Source organism: Piliocolobus tephrosceles, chromosome 1, assembly GCF_002776525.5.
Source record: "Piliocolobus tephrosceles isolate RC106 chromosome 1, ASM277652v3, whole genome shotgun sequence".
Taxonomy (NCBI): Eukaryota; Metazoa; Chordata; class Mammalia; order Primates; family Cercopithecidae; genus Piliocolobus; species Piliocolobus tephrosceles.
Genome location: NC_045434.1, coordinates 184,635,664 through 184,653,209, shown reverse-complemented (window position 1 = coordinate 184,653,209; position 17,546 = coordinate 184,635,664). Strand labels below are relative to the sequence as shown.

The following is a 17,546-nucleotide window of genomic DNA, read 5'->3' as shown; positions in this document are numbered from 1 at the left end:
AGAAAGAAAGAAAGAAAGAAAGAAAGAAAGAAAGAAAGAAAGAAAGAAAGAAAGACAAACATTATCACATACTATGAAAAACTATCCATGGATTGCACCAAAATAAACTGGTACTAACCTGTTACAACATGTCTGAACAGGATCTACTTTGAGGCACTAAAAGGATAAGACATCAGTTTGAAAACAGCCCTTATCAGAGAGCAACATGAATTCTGTTAAAATTGAAGGAAGAACAAACCACATTTATGGTGAAGCTTGGGCGGAAGAATGGTGAAATCACTGATGCTTTACAAAAAGCTTGCTGGGGCAATGCCTGATATCGTTTGGATCTGTGTCTCCACCCAAATCTCATGTTGAGTTATAGTCCCCAGGTTGGAGGTGGGGCCTGGTGGGAAGTAATTGGATCATGGGAGTGGATTTCTCATTAATGGTTTGTACCATCCCCTTGGCGCTATCTCGTGATAGTGAGTGAGTTCTGGTGAGACCTGGTCATTTAAAAGTGCGTGGCACCTTCCCCCCAGCTTGCCTCTGCTTTGACTATGTGACATGCCTGCTCCCCCTTCACCTTCAACCATGATTGTAAGTTTCCTGAAGCTTCCCCGGAAGCCAAGCAGATGCCAGCATCATGCTTCCTGTACAGCCTGCAGGACCGTGAGCCAATTAAGCCTTTTTTCTTCATGAATTGCCCAGTCTCAGGTATTTCTTTATAGCAGTGTGAGAATGGATTAATACAATACCCCCAGAGAAATCAGCAGTTTACAAATGGATAGCTGTCTGTCTGTTTGTTTGTTTGTGATGGAGTCTGGCTCTCTCACCCAGGCTGGAGTGCAGTTGTGCCATCTCAGCTCACTGCAACCGCTGCCTCCCAGGTTCAAGTGATTCTCCTGTCTCAGCCTCCCAAGTAGCCAGGACTACAGGTGTGCACCACCACGCCTGGCTAGTTTTTGTATTTTCAGTAGAGATGGGGTTTCACCATGTTGGCCAGGCTCTTCTCAAACTCTTGGCCTCAAGCAATCCCTTCTCCTTCCTCCCCTTCCCTTACTCAAGATTGCCAGGAGATGAGAGGCCCTGGCTAAGCACCTCACTTTCTGCAGCAAAGGAGTAAGCCCCTAACCCCTATTCCAGCAAGTCTTGGGCTTGCTTTCTCTGAACTCATGAGTCTCAGATTTTCTAAGGGCAAAAAAAAAAAAAAAAAAAAAAAAAGAAAGAAACAACAACAAAACAGCAAAAACAAAAAATTCATTTAAAAAGCCGTTGGAGGCCAGGCGTGGTGGCTCAAGCCTGTAATCCCAGCACTTTGAGGGGCAGAGGTGGATGGATCACCTGAGGTCAAGAGTTCGAGACCAGCCTGGCCAACATGGTGAAACCCAGTCTCTACTAATAGTACAAAACATTAGCCAGGCGTTGTGGTGCACACCTGTAATCTCAGCTACTCAGGAGAATCAGGTGAACCTGTGAGGTGGAGGTTGCAGTGAGCAGAGATTGCACCATTACACTCCAGCCTGGGCAACAACAGTGAAACTCCGTCAAAAAAAAAAAAAAAAACTTTGAAAAATGAATTTTTAAACTTTCAGAAAATTACTATTTACTTTATCAACTATAGACACACACACACACACACATTCTCCTAGTGACAACAACAAAAAAGAACTATTCAAACCAACTCAGGAGGAGAGAGGAGTGATTTTGTGGATGAAAACATCTCCCAAGAATGAACTAGACCATCTGGTAGGAATTAGGGCTGGGTCTGGAAGCTCTCAGATACTGAGGCAGCTGCTCTCTCCTTTTAAAAAGAGTCTTTTGCTCATTCTCTTTTTCTCTTTCCTCCTGGGATCCAGTGATGTCTGGTTTCTTCTTACAGCATGGATGCCACGTTTTCCTCTTTGCAGACAGACTGCTTGCTTCAACCTACTCTGAGCATCTGCCCCTCATAAGTCTGGTCTGCCCTTGATGTTGGCTTGTCATGGTGTCAACTCTGACTTCTGCTGTGGGCCTCACTCTGACTGATCTTTCAACTCACCCCCCACATCTAATTTTTGGCAAATTCTTGGGGGGTAGAATCTAATTGCTCAGCTTGGGTCAGATGTCTGTAACCGGTCCAAAGAGGTGTGGTCAAGGAGACAGGGCCATATGGTACAAGGATGGTAACTTAAGAAGGGAGATGTGAATGACCAGGTGTCATGAGTCATATCTTCTATTTCATTCCACTGCATCAGACCAGGCATTGCAAATGGAGGGAATTATCCTTGCCAGAGGCCTTAGCTGCCCAAGTAGCTGCTCTGGTCATTGTGACATTATATATAAACAGTATGAAGGTGTAAAGCTTGTTGTCTTGCTCATCACTGGGTCTTCAATACCTAGAACTATGGCTGGTACATACCATGCACTCAATAAATATGAATGAATGAATTAATAAATGAATGAATGAAAGTTTGATAATATGATTCAATATTCCCTTCGAAACTCCCTTTCCTAGAAACTAAAATGTCCCAGGGATGTTTAACTTTTCTCAGGGTTAAGGGTTGGGATAGAGGGAAGGGGTATGTATGTGGGGGTGTTGGGTTCTTGGTAGGGATAATTATTCTATTCTCTATTCTATTGGTCGAGAGAAAAATGTGGAGGAAACGGCCAGATGTGGTGGCTCACACCTGTAATCCCAGCACTTTAGGAGGCTGAGGTGGGAGGATTGCTTGAGCCTGGGAGCTTGAGACCAGCCTGGGCAATACAGCCAGACCCTGTCTCTATTAAAAGAAAGAAACAAAAGGAAGGAAGGAAGAGGGAAAAAGATCTGGGGGATGCAGAAGGGACAGGGGAGGGCGTAGCATTTTTCTGCTTTGGTGGAGACCGTAATGATCTCTTATTATCATAGCCTATTCTTATAATGACATCTCTCAGGTCTAATGAGCCCACAATGAACCTTGATCCTGTGTTCTGCTTCATGTTATAATAATTCTTGCTGCTGGTTCTAGGCCAAACATTGTGTAAATGCCTTGTTTGTTCAATCCTTACTACAAATATGTTAGACGGTTATTGCCCTATATTTCCTTCTCTCCATATCCAAACTTCTAAAGCGTAGTCCACTAGTCCACACTTCCCTATTTAATTTGTTTAACTTCACTTTCACTTTTAATCAAAGTAACATGGTACATAGTATTAAAAGTCAAACAGTATTACAAGGCTTATAATTGAAATAGAAATCTTCTGCTTCCTCCTCCCATCCCCGAGTCTCAACCACTTTTGCACCTTTGGTTTTATCTCCTGTCATTTCCCCACACTTACTGAACGTGGTGCTGAATCTCGCACAGGGTGGGCCCTTTGTAAGTGGAGGTTTTTCCTGCTCTCATTCTGTTCCATAAGCCTCGTGACATGGTCAGTTGGGGGTGAGGAGACCCCAGTATATATGAAACAGCTCATGAACAACTCAGCTGACATCTACAAAGACTTACTGTGCGCCAGGTTCAGGAGAGAGTATTTATTGTGTGATGATTAAGAGCACAGGCAGATGTGGGCTGAGATCCTATCCCAGCCTCTCCCTACCTCTCTGAGCCTTTGTTTTTTTCACCTGTAAAATGGGGAATGACCTTACCTATGACACAAGATTGCTGTGAGGATGGTGTGTGTGTGAGCAATCAAGCATCCTAAAACACAGCTAACACGGCTAAGGTGGTTTCTGCTCCACCCCATAGGAAGCCAACCATAGAGAAACCATGGTTGGGAGACGTCTTGAGGGATGGGCGAAATCTGAATAGGAAGGAAAAAGAAAAGTCATTACGAAGGAGAATGAGGCTGAGTGCAGTGGCTCACACCTGTAATCACAATATTTTGGAAGGCGAGGGTGGGAGGATCTCTTGAGCCCAAGAGTTCAAGACCAGCCTGGAGAACATGATGAGACCCCATCTTTAAAACAATAAAATAAAACAGAACTGAAGCACAGATATGAAGGCAGAAATAAACATGGCATGTTTGAGAGACAGTGAAAGGAGACCAATGTAACTTGAATGTCGGGTTCTTTTTTTTTTTTCAGGGTCTCAGAAACAATGTTTACTTTGATACACAAAAGGTACCATCTAGCCATGATGCTGTAAATATCAGAATTCCATCTGGTTACTACTCTTTGGAACAGGTATGAATGAAGTCTTTGACAGATTATTGTATGTGAGGAAATGGCTTCATGATAACATAAAACAGAGACACAGAATAAAAGTTAATTTGGTATATACATATAGAACTAAATTTGTAGTTATTCAAAAACCTTTCAGTGTTTCATGTAAACAAGTTAATACCAGTATTTTTTTTTTTTTTTTTTTTTTTGAGACAGAGTCTGGCTCTGTGGCCCAGGCTGGAGTGCTGTGGCCGGATCTCAGCTCACTGCAAGCTCCGCCTCCCGGGTTCACGCCATTCTCCTGCTTCAGCCTCCCAGTAGCTGGGACTACAGGCGCCGCTACCTCGCCCGGCTAGTTTTTTGTAGTTTTTAGTAGAGACGGGGTTTCACCGTGTTAGCCAGGATGGTCTCGATCTCCTGACCTCGTGATCCGCCCGTCTCGGCCTCCCAAAGTGCTGGGATTACAGGCTTGAGCCACCGCGCCCGGCCAATACCAGTATTTTTAAGCCAGATTTTCTGGAACATACACATAATGAAAACTACATGAGCCACGTAGGTGCTTAAGCCCGAAACAGGTCTTTCTATTCTCACTCCATTCTCAAATGAAAAATCTGTAAAGATATCTTTTGTTCCTCTAATCTTCTGATTTGTCTTCTTAGTAACTCATTACAGTGTAATTTACTGGTTAAATCACATAGTTATGTGTGGTGGAGGAAAAGAATACAACTTTGGCCAGTATAAGTATACAAGACAATATCTCTGTTCTTCTTCTTTTTTTTTTTTTTTTTTGAGATTGAGTCTTGCTCTGTCGCCCAGGCTGGAGTGCAGTGGCGCAATCTTGGCTCACTGCAAGCTCCGCCTCCTGGGTTTACGCCATTCTGCCTCAGCCTCCCAAGTAGCTGGGACTACAGGTGCCCGCTACCACGACCGGCTAATTTTTTGTATTTTTAATAGAGACGGGGTTTCACCGTGTTAGCCAGGATGGTCTCCATCTCTTGACCTCAGGATCCGCCCTCCTCGGCCTCAGTGCTCAGATTACAGGTGTGAGCCACCACGCCTGGCCTTAAAAAAATTTAAATTAGCCAGGCATAGTAGTGCCACCTGTAGTCCCACCTACTGGGGAGGCTGAGGCAGAAGGAATGCTTGAGCCCAGGAGTTCAAGACTCAGTGAGCTATGATCCTGCCGCTGCACTCCAGCCTGGGCAACAGAGCAAGACTCAAAAAAAAAAAAGCAAGTCTCAAAAAAAAAAAAAAAAAGATACAGGCTGGGTGTGGTGGTTAATGCCTGTAATCCCAACACTTTGGGAGGCCAAAACAGGTGGATCACCTGAGGTCAGGAGTTCGAGACCAGCCTGACCAACATGGTGAAACCCCCATCTCTACTAAAAATACAAAAATAAGTTGGGTGTGGGGTGTGCGGCACCTGTAATACTGGCTACTTGGGAGGTTGAGGCAGGAAAATCGCTTGAACTCGGGAGGTAGAGGTTTCAGTGAGCCGAGATCACACCATTGCATACCAGCCTGGGCGACAGAGCAAGACTCCATCTCAAAAAAAAAAAAAAAAAATACAACTACATAGGGGCAATGAAAAAGAAGAATGCAGTGACACACTCTCAGCTCACTGCAACTTCTGCCTCGACACTCTCAGCTCACTACAACTTCCCGGGCTGAAGTGATTCTCTTGCGTCAGCCTCCTGAGTAGCTGGGATTACAGGTGTGTGCCACCACACCCAGCTAATTTTTGCATTTTTTGTAGAGACAGGGTTTCACCATCTTGGCCAGGCTGATCTCCAACTCCTGACCTCAGGTGATCCACCTGCCTTGGCCTTCCAAAGTGCTGGGATTACAGGCGGGAGCCACCATTCCAGGCCTAGCCTATCTATCAATTTCAGCTGTTCTGGGAAAGGGCCTTCTTGGGTGTCCTCCTTCTTCCATTGGGCAGATTGCTCTTCAGGCTTACTGCACAGATAGTGCTCTGGGACTCCCCTGAGCTTTTCTTCTGTGTTAGATTTCCTTTTTACTGGATCCCAAGTTCCTCCTCACCTTTTTTATTTCCTTGTCTATTATATTTTTTGGTAGCTTCCTGAGAAAGATAGCATAGGAGAAGAAAAAAATTGAGACCTTGAATACCTAAAAACAATGTCTATTCTAGACCAGTCTGGGCAACATGGTGAAACCCCATCTTTATAAAAAATAGAAAGATTAGGCATGGTGATGCATGCCTATAGTCCCAGCTACTTGGGGGGCTGAATTAGCAAGATCACCTGAGCTAGGGAGGCAGAGGTTGCAATGAACTGAGATTGCACCACTGCACTCCAGCCTGGGCTGGAGTGAGACTCCAACTCCAAAAAAAAAAAAAAAAAAAAAAAAACACACACACACACACAAATAAAAAAAGAAAAAAAAAAAGTCTATTCCATTCGCATAATTTAAAAATTTTTTTTTCATTCTACTTGACTACAAGGTTGAATACACCACCCTCACAATTTTAAAACTAATTGTAGAATTCTAGGTCCAAAATTATTTTCCCTCAGAATTTTGGATGAAATTCTCCCCTGCCTTCTGCTTTCCAGGGCCATTCTAATTCCAAATCCTTGACTTCTTTTTCTTTGAAAGCTTTTTGGATCTTCTCTTTGTTTTCAACGTCCTAAACTTTCATAATGATGAGTATTGTGTGGGTCGTTTTTTCATTCGTTGTTCACTTAGGGGGCTACTGCAATCCAGAACGTCATGTCCCAGGAAGTTTTATTTTATGAGTTCTTTGATGATTTCTCGTTTCAGTGTTCTGAAAGGTTCCTCAGGGTGGGTTTGTTTTTCTACTTCCTGGGAGAGTCCTTGGCTTTATCATCCAAAACTTTCTATTGTAATAAAATTTTAGGCCGGGCGTGGTGGCTCAAGCCTGTAATCCCAGCACTTTGGGAGGCCGAGACGGGCGAATCACGAGGTCAGGAGATCGAGACCATCCTGGCTCACACGGTGAAACTCCGTCTCTACTAAAAAATACAAAAAAAAAAAAAAAAAAAACTAGCCAGGCAAGGTGGCGGGCACCTGTAGTCCCAGCTACTCGGGAGGCTGAGGCAGGAGAATGGCATAAACCCGGGAGGCGGAGCTTGCAGTGAGCTGAGATCCGGCCACTGCACTCCAGCTCGGGCAACAGAGCAAGACTCCGTCTCAAAAAAAAAAAAAAAAAATTAAATTTAGGCTCTATTATTTTAATTTCCAAGAGCTTTTCACTGGTTTTTGATCAGTCCTTCCCCCCATTTACACAGCATTCTGGTTTTGTTTCGTGAATATGAAAATCTGTTTATTTGGCTAGCTGCATTCTGTTTTCTTCTCATCAGCTCTTTCTCTCTTACTTTTTTTTATTTTTATTTTTGGAGGGTCTCAGTCTGTCACCTAGACTGGAGTGCAGTGATGCTATCATGGCTCACCACAGCCTCAACCTCCTGGGTTCAAACAATCCCCCTGCCTCAGCCTCCCAAAGTTCTGGGGATTACAGGCATGAGCCACTGCACCAGGCTAGCTCTCACTGTTTCTTCCTTTTCTTCCTTCCTTTCTTTCTTTTTTGTTTGTTAGCTTGTTTTTATATCTGGCTTTCATTCAGGGAGCTTTCACTAAATGTCTGAGAATCATCAGTTATTCACGTTTAGAGTGAGGCACTAGAAAGCTAATTGAAAGATTGGAACGCAAGAGGCATGTTTGCTGACTTGTGTGTTTCACTCTGGGTTGATCAGGCAGTAAGCTGAGTTTTCAGTATGTGGAGGATTTTCCTCAAGGGTCTCAATGTCAGTCTGTGCAGAACTTTTCCCAAGGGTCTTTCTTTTTCTCCAGGGAGTCACTTGGACTTCTGCCTGGAAGGTTAACTTAAAATATTTTTTATGGCCAGGTGCAGTAGCTCACATCTGTAATCCCAGCATTTTGGGAGGCCGAGCCTGGTGAATCACTTGAGGTCAGGAGTTGGAGACCAGCCTGGCCAACATAGTGAAACTCTGTCTCTACTAAAAATACAAAAACTAGCCAGGCAAGGTGGTACACACCTGTAGTCCCAGTTACTTGGGAGGCTGAGGCAGGAGAATCACTTGAACCTGGGAGGTAGAGGTTGTGGTGAGCCGAGGTCACTCCACAGTACTCCAGCCTAGGTGACAGAGCGAGACTCCATTTCAAAATAAACAAACAAAAAAAAAACACTCACACACACAAAAAATCCTAGCCAGTCATGGTGGCCCTTACCTATAACCCCAGCTACTTGAGAGGCTGGGGCACGAGAATTGCTTCAACCTGGCAGGTGGAGGTTAAAGCAACCAAGATTATGCCACTGCACTCCAGCCTGGGTGACAGAGTGAGACTCCATCTCAAAAAAAAAAATTTTTTTTTTTAATCTTTAATTTTTTAACTTATCTTAGAGACAAGGTGTCCCGATTTTGCTCAGGCTGTCCTCGAACTCCTGGGCTCAAGTGCCTCAGCCTCCTGAGTAGCTGGGATTACAGGCATGCACTACCATGCCCAGCTCCTGGAAGGCTGACCTAGGACTGTCTGTGTTCCTGGGGCTGAGTGATGTAAAGAGCTGGACTTCTTGCCATTTACTGATCCAGACTCCCCTGGATTTCAGCATGGCCTCTCACTCCTCCCTCTCCTGTTGCCTGGTACTCCTGTGTCTGGAGAATTTCTTGTTATACTCTTTCACAGAACAAACCTGTCATCTCCAGCCATAGCGGGGAAGGGTGGCTCTCTCAACACAGTCCTAGTTCTGTAAGGAAGAAGGGGAAAATTGACTCCGAGCAGATGTGGGAGAGACTTTTGGCTGTTTACCCAAATCCCCTTCTTTCTGATTTTGTTCACCTCTGAATGGCCTTGGCAAGGGATTTCTTGGATGTGAATAGATGACACAATTCTGGCCAATCAGAAGTGATGGGAAATCTGCCGAGAGCTTCTAGAAGAGCTTATCTTACTTGTTAAAAGAATTATAAAATAGGACCATTACCTTTTCTGCACCTGGATGTTGTCCTGTGGAAATGGGATGCTTGGAACTGCTTCCATCCTTCTCAATCATGAAGGCAAGGCCAAAAAAAAAAGAATCACAGAGAAGGTGATCTGATGTCACAGTGTCTTTGAACCCTTACATTAACCATCTCTAGAACCAGCCTAGTTAAAGACTTCTTAATATCTGGGGTAATAAATACACTATACTCTAAGCCCTAAAGGACCAGTCAAATCAGCATCACCTGGCATCTTGTTAGAAACATAGACTTTTGGCCAGGCACAGTGGCTCTCATCTCAGCACTACAGGATACCGAGGCAGGTGGATTGCTTGAGCCCAGGAATTTGAGACTAGCCTGGGCAACATGGCAAAACGCCATCTCTACCAAAAAACAAAAACAGAAACAAAATTTAGCCAGGTGTGGTGATGCACACCTGCAGTCTCAACTACTTGGGAGGCTGAGGTGGGAAGTCTGCTTGAGCCCAGGAGGCAAAGGTTGCGGTGAGCTGTGACTGCGCCACTGCACACCAGACTGGGTGATAGGGTGAGACCTTGTCTCAAAAAACAAACAAACAAACAAACAAACAAAACAAAACAAAACAAAAAAACAGGTTTCATTCCAGACCTACTGAATCAGGATCTATATTTTTAACAAGATCCTCAGGGGACTGACATGCTCACTAAAGTTTGAGAAGCACTTTAAGCCATGTTTAGTTGTTTTCCTTCTTATTTGTGGCTGAACACACATTCTAATCGATGGAATGGGTGTAATACACACCTTGAATGCCGTGTGTCACATCTCTTTGGTCCACCTTGATTTTAGGAACAGTTTTTAGGCAGAACTCTTAAGATGTCCCCCACCAAGATTCCTGTCCTCTAGCTACTCAATTAAAAATAATCTAGTTACTGTTGTGAAGGGACTTTGTGGAATGGAATGAAGTTTACTAATTAGTTGACCTTATATTTTATAATTTTTTTAATTAAAAAAATTTTTAGAGATGAGGTCTCATTATGTTACCCAGGCTGGTCTCTAACTTCTGGGCTCAAGCAACCTTCACACCTTGGCCTCCTAAAGTACTGGCACAGGTGTGAACCATTGTGTCTGGCCTATTTTTTTTTTTTTTTTTTTTTTTTTTAGCAACAGGGTCTTGCTATATTGCTCAGACTGGCCTCAAACCCCTGGGCTCAAGTGATCCTCCCATCTAGGCCTCCCAAAGGGCTGGGATTACGGGCATGAACCACCACACTTGGCCAATAATTGACCTTTAACCGGGGAAGTTACCCTGGATTATCTGACAGCATCTCATATATCACATGAGCTGTTAAAACCAGAAAAGGAAGGTACGAGAGAGAGGTAGAAAGGGAGGTTAGAGAGATCCAAAGTGTGAGAAGGACAAGATCTGATGTTGCTGGCTTTGAAGATGGAAGAAGGGGCCTACAAGCCAAGAAATGCAGCAGGCCTCTAGCACCTGAGAAAGACCCCAGATGACAGTCAGCAAGCAAATGGGGGCCTTAGCCCTGCAATTGTATGGAACTGAATTCTGCCATTGAGTTGGATGTAGATCCGTTCCTAGAGCCTCCAGAAAGGAGAGTAACCTGACAACGCCTTAATTTTGGCTTCGTGAGATTCCAACCAGAGAACTCACTAAGCCACACTGTGCCTAGACTTCTGACTTACAGAAATCATGAGACAGTAAACTTTTGTGCTGTTTTAACTGCTAAATTTATAGTAATTTGTTACGACAGCTTAGAAAATGAGGACATCTAGGATGGATGGTTCTGTGCAAGCTTAGTCTTCCTCGCACTGGCGGCTTCCCACTTGGATAAATAATGTCTGTCTCTCTTTATACCTGCCTCAAAACCTTCTCTGATGTCCTGGGAGTCTGCTTGGCAACAGGAGACCAGAAATACAAGGAAGTTAACTCCGCTAGGGAAAATGCTTGACCAGTGGAGGAGGGGTCAGTAGATAATTGCTTCAGCCTCACACCTCCTAACTCTGGGAGGCATCTGTACACTTCTGAAAAGACCTGGCAGAATTAAGGCCCCATTATCTATAGCAGCGACATCCTCAGTGCACCACTGGTTTGGCTTTTCTTTTGTTCTTGTCTCATTCTGTTCACTTCCTAACTCTTACTTCCTGAGATTACCTCCCAAATGACCTCCTGCTCCCAAGTCCCCTTCTCTGTCTTGTCAGAGATTGACAGGCAATCAATAGTCAGCTCCATCAGCTCACCTTGCTCAGAATAAAAGGGTAACTTATTGGAAGAATGGTCCAGGTTTCACACTGCAACTAGACTGCCAGGAAAACTGAAATCAGGACTCCAATACCACTAAGTTTCTCTCTGTCCCCTCCCTCTAATGGCATTATCTTGTTTGTTTGTTTTTGAGAGAGGGTCTCACTTGGTCACCCAGGCTGGGGTGCAGTGGTGTGATAACGGCTCGCTGCAGCCTTGACCTCTCAGGCTCAAGTGATCCTCCCACCTCAACCTCTTGAGTAGTTGGGAGTACAGGCATATGCCACCATGGCCGACTAATGTATTTTAATTTTTTGTAGAGATGAGGTCTCACTATGTTACCCAGGTTGATCTCAAATGCCTGAACTCAAGTCATCTTCCCACCTCAGCTTCCCAAAGTGCTGTGATTACAGGCATGAGCCACCACACCCGGCAAATGGCATTATCTTTAAAGACGATAAAATCTCTCCTCCAGACCAGAGAGTAAAATCCCAAAAAATGATTGGAATTGATGCCCTTTGGGTCAGTATTCATGACTGGTCCAATGGAAGACGGGATGCTATCATTGGTCCAACTCTGACCACCAGGTCAGAGTTCTAGGCCTGAGTCAAACCCTCATGGCCAGGTGGCAGTGTCAGGGACTCCAGGCATAGCCAACAGGGGAAACAACTGTTTCAGGGCATCCCAGAAATAGTGGGATGACTGGGAGCTGGGGAAACCTTCCCACTAGTTTTCCAAAACGACCACCACCCATTCCCTGTTCTTTTAGTTCCTAGTTAATGATTCCTTCTGTTTCCTTCTTAGACTCTCTCCTTCCTCTGGCTGTCCCAGAAATGCTGGTGTTCCTAAGAGTTCCATCCTTACCCGTTTTCTTTTCTTCTCTTCTCTCTTCTCTTCTTCCTTCCTTTCCTTTCTTTCTTTTCTTTCTTTCTTTTTCCATCCTTACCCATTTTCTTTTCTTTTTCTTTCTCTCTTTCTCTCTCTCTCTCCCTCTCTGTCTCTCTCCTTTCTTTTTTTGAAACAGTCTCACTCTGCCATCCAGGTTGGAGCACAGTGGTGTTATCTCGGCTCACTGCAACCTCCGCCTCCCAGGTTCCAGCAATTCTCCTGCCTCAGCCTCCCAAGTAGCTGGGACTACAGGAGCCCGCCACCTCACCTGGCTAATTTTTTGTATTTTAGTAGAGACAGGTTTTCACCGTGTTGCCCAGGCTGGTGGCAAACTCCTGAGCTCAGGCAATCCACCCGCCTCAGCCTCTCAAAGTGCTGGGATTACAGACGTGAGCCACCACACCCGGCCTCTTCTCACTCTTTCTATTCCCAGAGTCACCTCATTCTTTGGTAGACATGGTATTCTCTCCAACATTTAACCCACTCCACAAATGTAATCTAATCTAGTCAAGGTAATTCTATTCCCCTCGGCAACAATTTGTCTGGTATAAAAAGGCCTAAACCAGATTAGACAAATGAGATTCAATGAGATATTTGTTTAGGACTTCTGGGAAAGAGAAATCACTCTTACCCTTGCCTGTGGAATGGGAGGAGGAGTCAATGGCCATAGCAGTCATTTTGTGGCATGAGGGGAACTGGCTTTGTATATGAAGTCAGTGGTGGGGAAAGTAGAAGAGTGAGATGGGAACATCTCAGGTTCCTGATGACATTGTTAGATCAGAGAATATACCCACTCTGTCCTGCCATTGGGCTTCTTGCTTTGCAAGTTGATACATTGGCATATTCCTTAAGCCAGGCTGAATCGGGAATCTGCAACCTGGAGCTGAAGGCATTCCACTTCATTCACACTTAGCACCATAAGGTCTCTCAAGCTCACTTTCCTGGGCTGCAGGTCTACCAACACTTCCAACCTTGCTGCTCCTCTTCCTGGGTTCCTTATAATTCATTTTACTTAACCAATAAGAACTGGATGCCCGGCGTCATCCTAAGCTCTGTTTTAGACATGCAGACAGGCAATGAAACAAAGTTGCTGTCATTGTGGACCACTGAAGGAGGCATATGATAAACAAAACTATCTTCTGAATAAATGAAGTAATGAATGACGCAGTGTAGGAACTCTAGCAATATCCAGTGAAAAGCTTATTATCTACATACTATCACACCAGGGACTGGTACTCACTCAAACGGCACTAGGAAGTGAGTGTCAGACCCTGTCCTGGCAGCCCTTGGCGTCTAACAAGGTAAATAAGACGGGGCCTGTCCTCTGGGGCCCAGAATCCAGGAAGAAAGACACAAATGTATTGAGTGCTTGCTTTTCAGATCCCGTGGAAGTGCTTTGGAGAGTGCGAGCTCTGGAGAGTGCGTCCTGACCCGGGGTCCACGCCCAGTCAGTGTGACCTTGCGCGAGTCACGGTCGCCCTCCGCCCGCCAGTCCCCCGCTGGCGACTGTAGGGTCCGACTCCTCGGGATTTCTCGACGCCCCTTCCACCGAGGTTCAGGGGCTGCCTGGGAGGAGGGCCGTGAGATGGGGTACCTGGGGCTAGAAGGGTGGCACTGAGACCCGTAGGGAGGGGGCCAGTGAAGTGAGTAAAAGGGGATCGACAGAGAAGGAAATCCTTGGGGAGAGGACCACCAAAGCGCGCTTCCTTCCCTCCCCGCCCCCGCCCCCGCCGCCCCAGCGCTGCCGCCGCGCCGCCCCTCTCCCGCGCTCCGGAAGGCCTGCGTCCCCGCTCCCCAGCGAGGCGCCCCCACCCGCCGCCCAGGCAACCAGGCGTGAGGGGAACTGGCTTTGTATATGAAGGACTCTTCCCCCGCGGGCCACGCGGCCTGACTCAGGTCCCTGCTCCTGTGGCCCGAAACTCGCCGTTCGCTGGGCCTTGCGTCGCCCTTGGCGTCCAGTTCCCCCTCGGCTCGCGGCCACTTGGTCCGCGCCGCCTGCGTCCTGTGTGCCGAGCCCGCCCGCACTGCGGGGACAGGCCGGGCGCCGCCCACGCCGCGCTCTGCCGGGCGCACAGCCTCCCAGGGAAGCGTGCGGGCGGGCTGGCGGCCATGGCGCGGCGCGCGGGGAGGTAGCGGGGCGGCCGCAGGAGCGCACGGTCGGCCATGGCCCGGCGGCGGCGCCGCGCCTGCATAGCTCTGTTCCTGGTGCTGCTCTTCGCCTTCGGCACCCTCATGGGCCTGCGCACGCTCAAGGCTCCGGACGGACTCCCGGCGCTGGGCCCCGGCCTGGAGCTGGCGCCCTTTGAGCGACGCCCGGAGGCGGCCCCAGCGCCCGCTGCCCGGGCCCCGGCAGCCCCTGCCGCGCCGCCCCCGCCGCCGCCGCCGCCCCGCACCGCGGACCCTGGCGGCTCCCCTGGGCCGGCACCCGCGGAGGCCGAGCCCGCCCCCGGGCAGAGCCTGAGCGTCTACTCGGACCTGCACGCCTTCTACTACTCGTGGTACGGGAGCCCGCGGCGCGAGGGCCACTACATTCACTGGGACCACGTCATGGTGCCGCACTGGGACCCCAAGATCTCAGCCAGCTACCCCCGCGGCCGCCACAGCCCCCCAGACGACTTGGGATCCAGCTTCTACCCAGAGCTGGGGCCCTACAGCTCCCGGGACCCCGAAGTGCTGCGGGAGCACATGACCCAGCTCAAGGAAGCCGCCATCGGTGAGCGCCCCCCACCCCGGGCGACCCTGCCCCCCAGACTCGCCCTTCCTCCTTCCCACATCCCAGCTGCCTCTGGTCCTGTCACCGGGCGTTTGGTCCCACTTACCCGCCAACCTGGCTTCTTAGCTGTTCCCTCCCACTCTCATCCTGGGCCCACCATGCGACACCGCCCCCTCCGTCTAGTATTCAGACTCCCTACCTGGGCCCTTTGACCCCTAACATCCAGGGCCCTTCCATAGGGCGGACCTGCTGGGAGTTTGCACCAGGAGAGGGAGGTAGAGTCTTCAAATTTCTTGGGCAATGGGAAGTGAGGCCCGGAGTTCTGGCCCGCAGGATCTGGGGTTCAGAGGAGTGGAACCTACGGTCGCCTCTGCTTTCATGGCAGGTACAGGTTACAGCAGCAGCCCTTCCTGCTCTTGCTGGCTGCAGAGAGGAAAGTGTGCCCGTGTTCCATGAAGGCCTCTGCTCTATTTGCAGTTGGGGGTAGTGTTGGGGGTTTAGAGGCTTTTCATCAAGCACCCAGCTAGAGGGAAGGTCCCTGGGCGCCTCCTTTGTAGGCTGGGGAGGGAAGGCTCACTTATTTCGGATATCACTGAATTCTGATGGTTTTACAGATGGCCTCTGCTCAGGGCTCTTCTCCATAAGGGATGTTAGGGGTTAGGGGGCTTCTCTTCTTCAGAGATAAGCCTGTGGCTTCTAGGTGGGTGTGGCACTGTCCCTTTGTTCTACTACTTGCTGATGCACTCTAAAGCCTGGCTCCCTTCCGGCCTGGCGCGCTACTGTTCCCGCAGGCACTGCGCTTCAGCACCGCGGGCGTGGACAGCTCCGGGGCGCGAGGCTCTAAGACTCATCTGCCGGAAGTGAACCTGGCAGGAAGCTTGCTGCAGTTTTTTAGAAACCATTTTTGCAACTGGAGATGTTTGTGAGAAAAAAAATCTCTGTTGAGGGGGGTACTGAGTGTCTCTGAAGTGGCCTCTGTATTGCGTCTCAGGCGTCCTGGTCCTGTCCTGGTACCCACCTGGCATGGCTGATGATAACGGTGAGCCCTCGGATGACCTGGTGCCCGCCATTCTGGACACCGCCCATCAGTACAGCATCCAGGTGAGTCTCTAAGAAGAGCCCACGTGCTCTCTGCCCTATTCTGGAGAGTTGCTCTCCTCCGCCCACAGGGTTAGGTGCCTCTACAGAAGTTCTTGGCAGTAGCCCAGGGATAACAAATATGTGGCAAGTGTAGTTTTGGGGGAGGGTTCAGATAAATGGTGCCTATGTTGCTCTTAGTGTTTTGAATTCTAAGAAAACTGAGAAAACTAAATATAGGACCAAGAGAAGACTAAATAATTATCACTTTTGTTAAATAGTAATAGAGGTTAGGTTGTAAACCCTGGTAGATAAAGGGTAGGCAAGAGCCAAAGGGACCTGCAGACTCAACTCTCTAGTGGGAGGCAGTGCTGGACCTCGAGGAGTAGACAGGCGTTCTCAGCAGGTGGGCTCGCTTTCAAGAGGAAGGACGGAGCTGGACAAAGCATTTCCCCACATGTGCCAATCGAGTAAGTCATCCTTTGCTTCTGTGGTGAAGGAAGAAAAATGATAGAGAAGGAAGAAAAGCCCCACTCCCCATTCCTGAGGGGAATTCCACCACTGACATGTCTAACAGATCACAGCAGTTTCCCACCGACACAGCTTCAGCATACTTCTTCCACTGTTTCAGGCAGCTAGCACAACCACTTGGTTGAAACCTATTAGCCACCAAAATGCTTCCCACATGCCATGCTGTGGAAGATGGGCAAACTGTTCACCCGTTTTGGCCTCGAAGGGCAGCAGCTGCCTTTATCTCTACTGTGCCCACCAGGCAGGCCCTCTTCTGAACTCAGCCTCTCCTCTAGGCCATGGTTAGATCCTGAGCCTGATATGTTGTGGCCCCTGGATAGACACTCACCTGACCAGTTACTCCTCTGTTTGTGGCAGGTGGCCTTCCACATCCAACCCTACAAGGGCCGGGATGACATCACTGTACATGACAACATCAAGTACATCATTGACACGTAAGGCTGTTCTGGGGGCTGGGATTTTGGTGGGGATCAAAATGGAGGTAGGGATAGAAGGTTTGGAGGAGCAGGTCAAGAGACACAGGGCATAATGTCTGTGTTCCCAGCAGCTGTTTTATAGTAGGAGAATACTGGGCCTAAAGTCAGGCAGCCTGGGTTTCAATTCCTGTTCTGTGGCTTCTAATCTGTGATGAGGCAAGCCTCTTAACCTTGGAGTCTTGTGAGAATCACACGAGTTAATATATGTGAAAGTGACTTCTACAATGTAGGCACCTCATTTATTCATTCAAAAAGTATTGAATGAAGGCCAGGCACGGTGGCTCACGCCTGTAATCCCAGCACTTTGGGAGGCTGAGGCAGGCGGATCACGAGGTCGGGAGTTCGAGACCAGCCTAACATGGTGAAACCCCGTCTCTACTAAAAATAAAAAAATTAGCCAGGCATGGTGGTGCACACCTGTAATCCCAGCTAGTCAGGAGGCTGAGGCAGGAAAATCACTTGACTCCGGGAGATGGAGGTTGCAGTGAGCCAAGATCGTACCACTGCACTCCAGCCTGGGTGACAGAGCGAGACTGCGTCTCAAAAA

General features: G+C 47.9%; 1 protein-coding gene across 3 annotated transcripts in view; it reads left to right on the top strand.

Moving 5' to 3' along the window:
* The first annotated feature begins 14,066 nt into the window (after positions 1-14,066).
* The window catches only part of MANEAL (mannosidase endo-alpha like), a 6,342-nt gene continuing 2,862 nt past the window's right edge, over positions 14,067-17,546 (top strand). The window contains exons 1-3 of one of the 3 annotated variants that reach the window (XM_023196506.2): positions 14,067-14,915; positions 15,907-16,016; positions 16,881-16,957. In XM_023196506.2, coding sequence (XP_023052274.1) covers positions 14,366-14,915; positions 15,907-16,016; positions 16,881-16,957 — 737 coding nt within the window. In that variant the 5' untranslated portion in view covers positions 14,067-14,365. Of the gene's footprint in view, positions 14,916-15,906; positions 16,017-16,880; positions 16,958-17,546 lie in introns of those variants that run through there. The other 2 variants (XM_023196505.2, XM_023196507.3) reach the window with 2 other exon arrangements.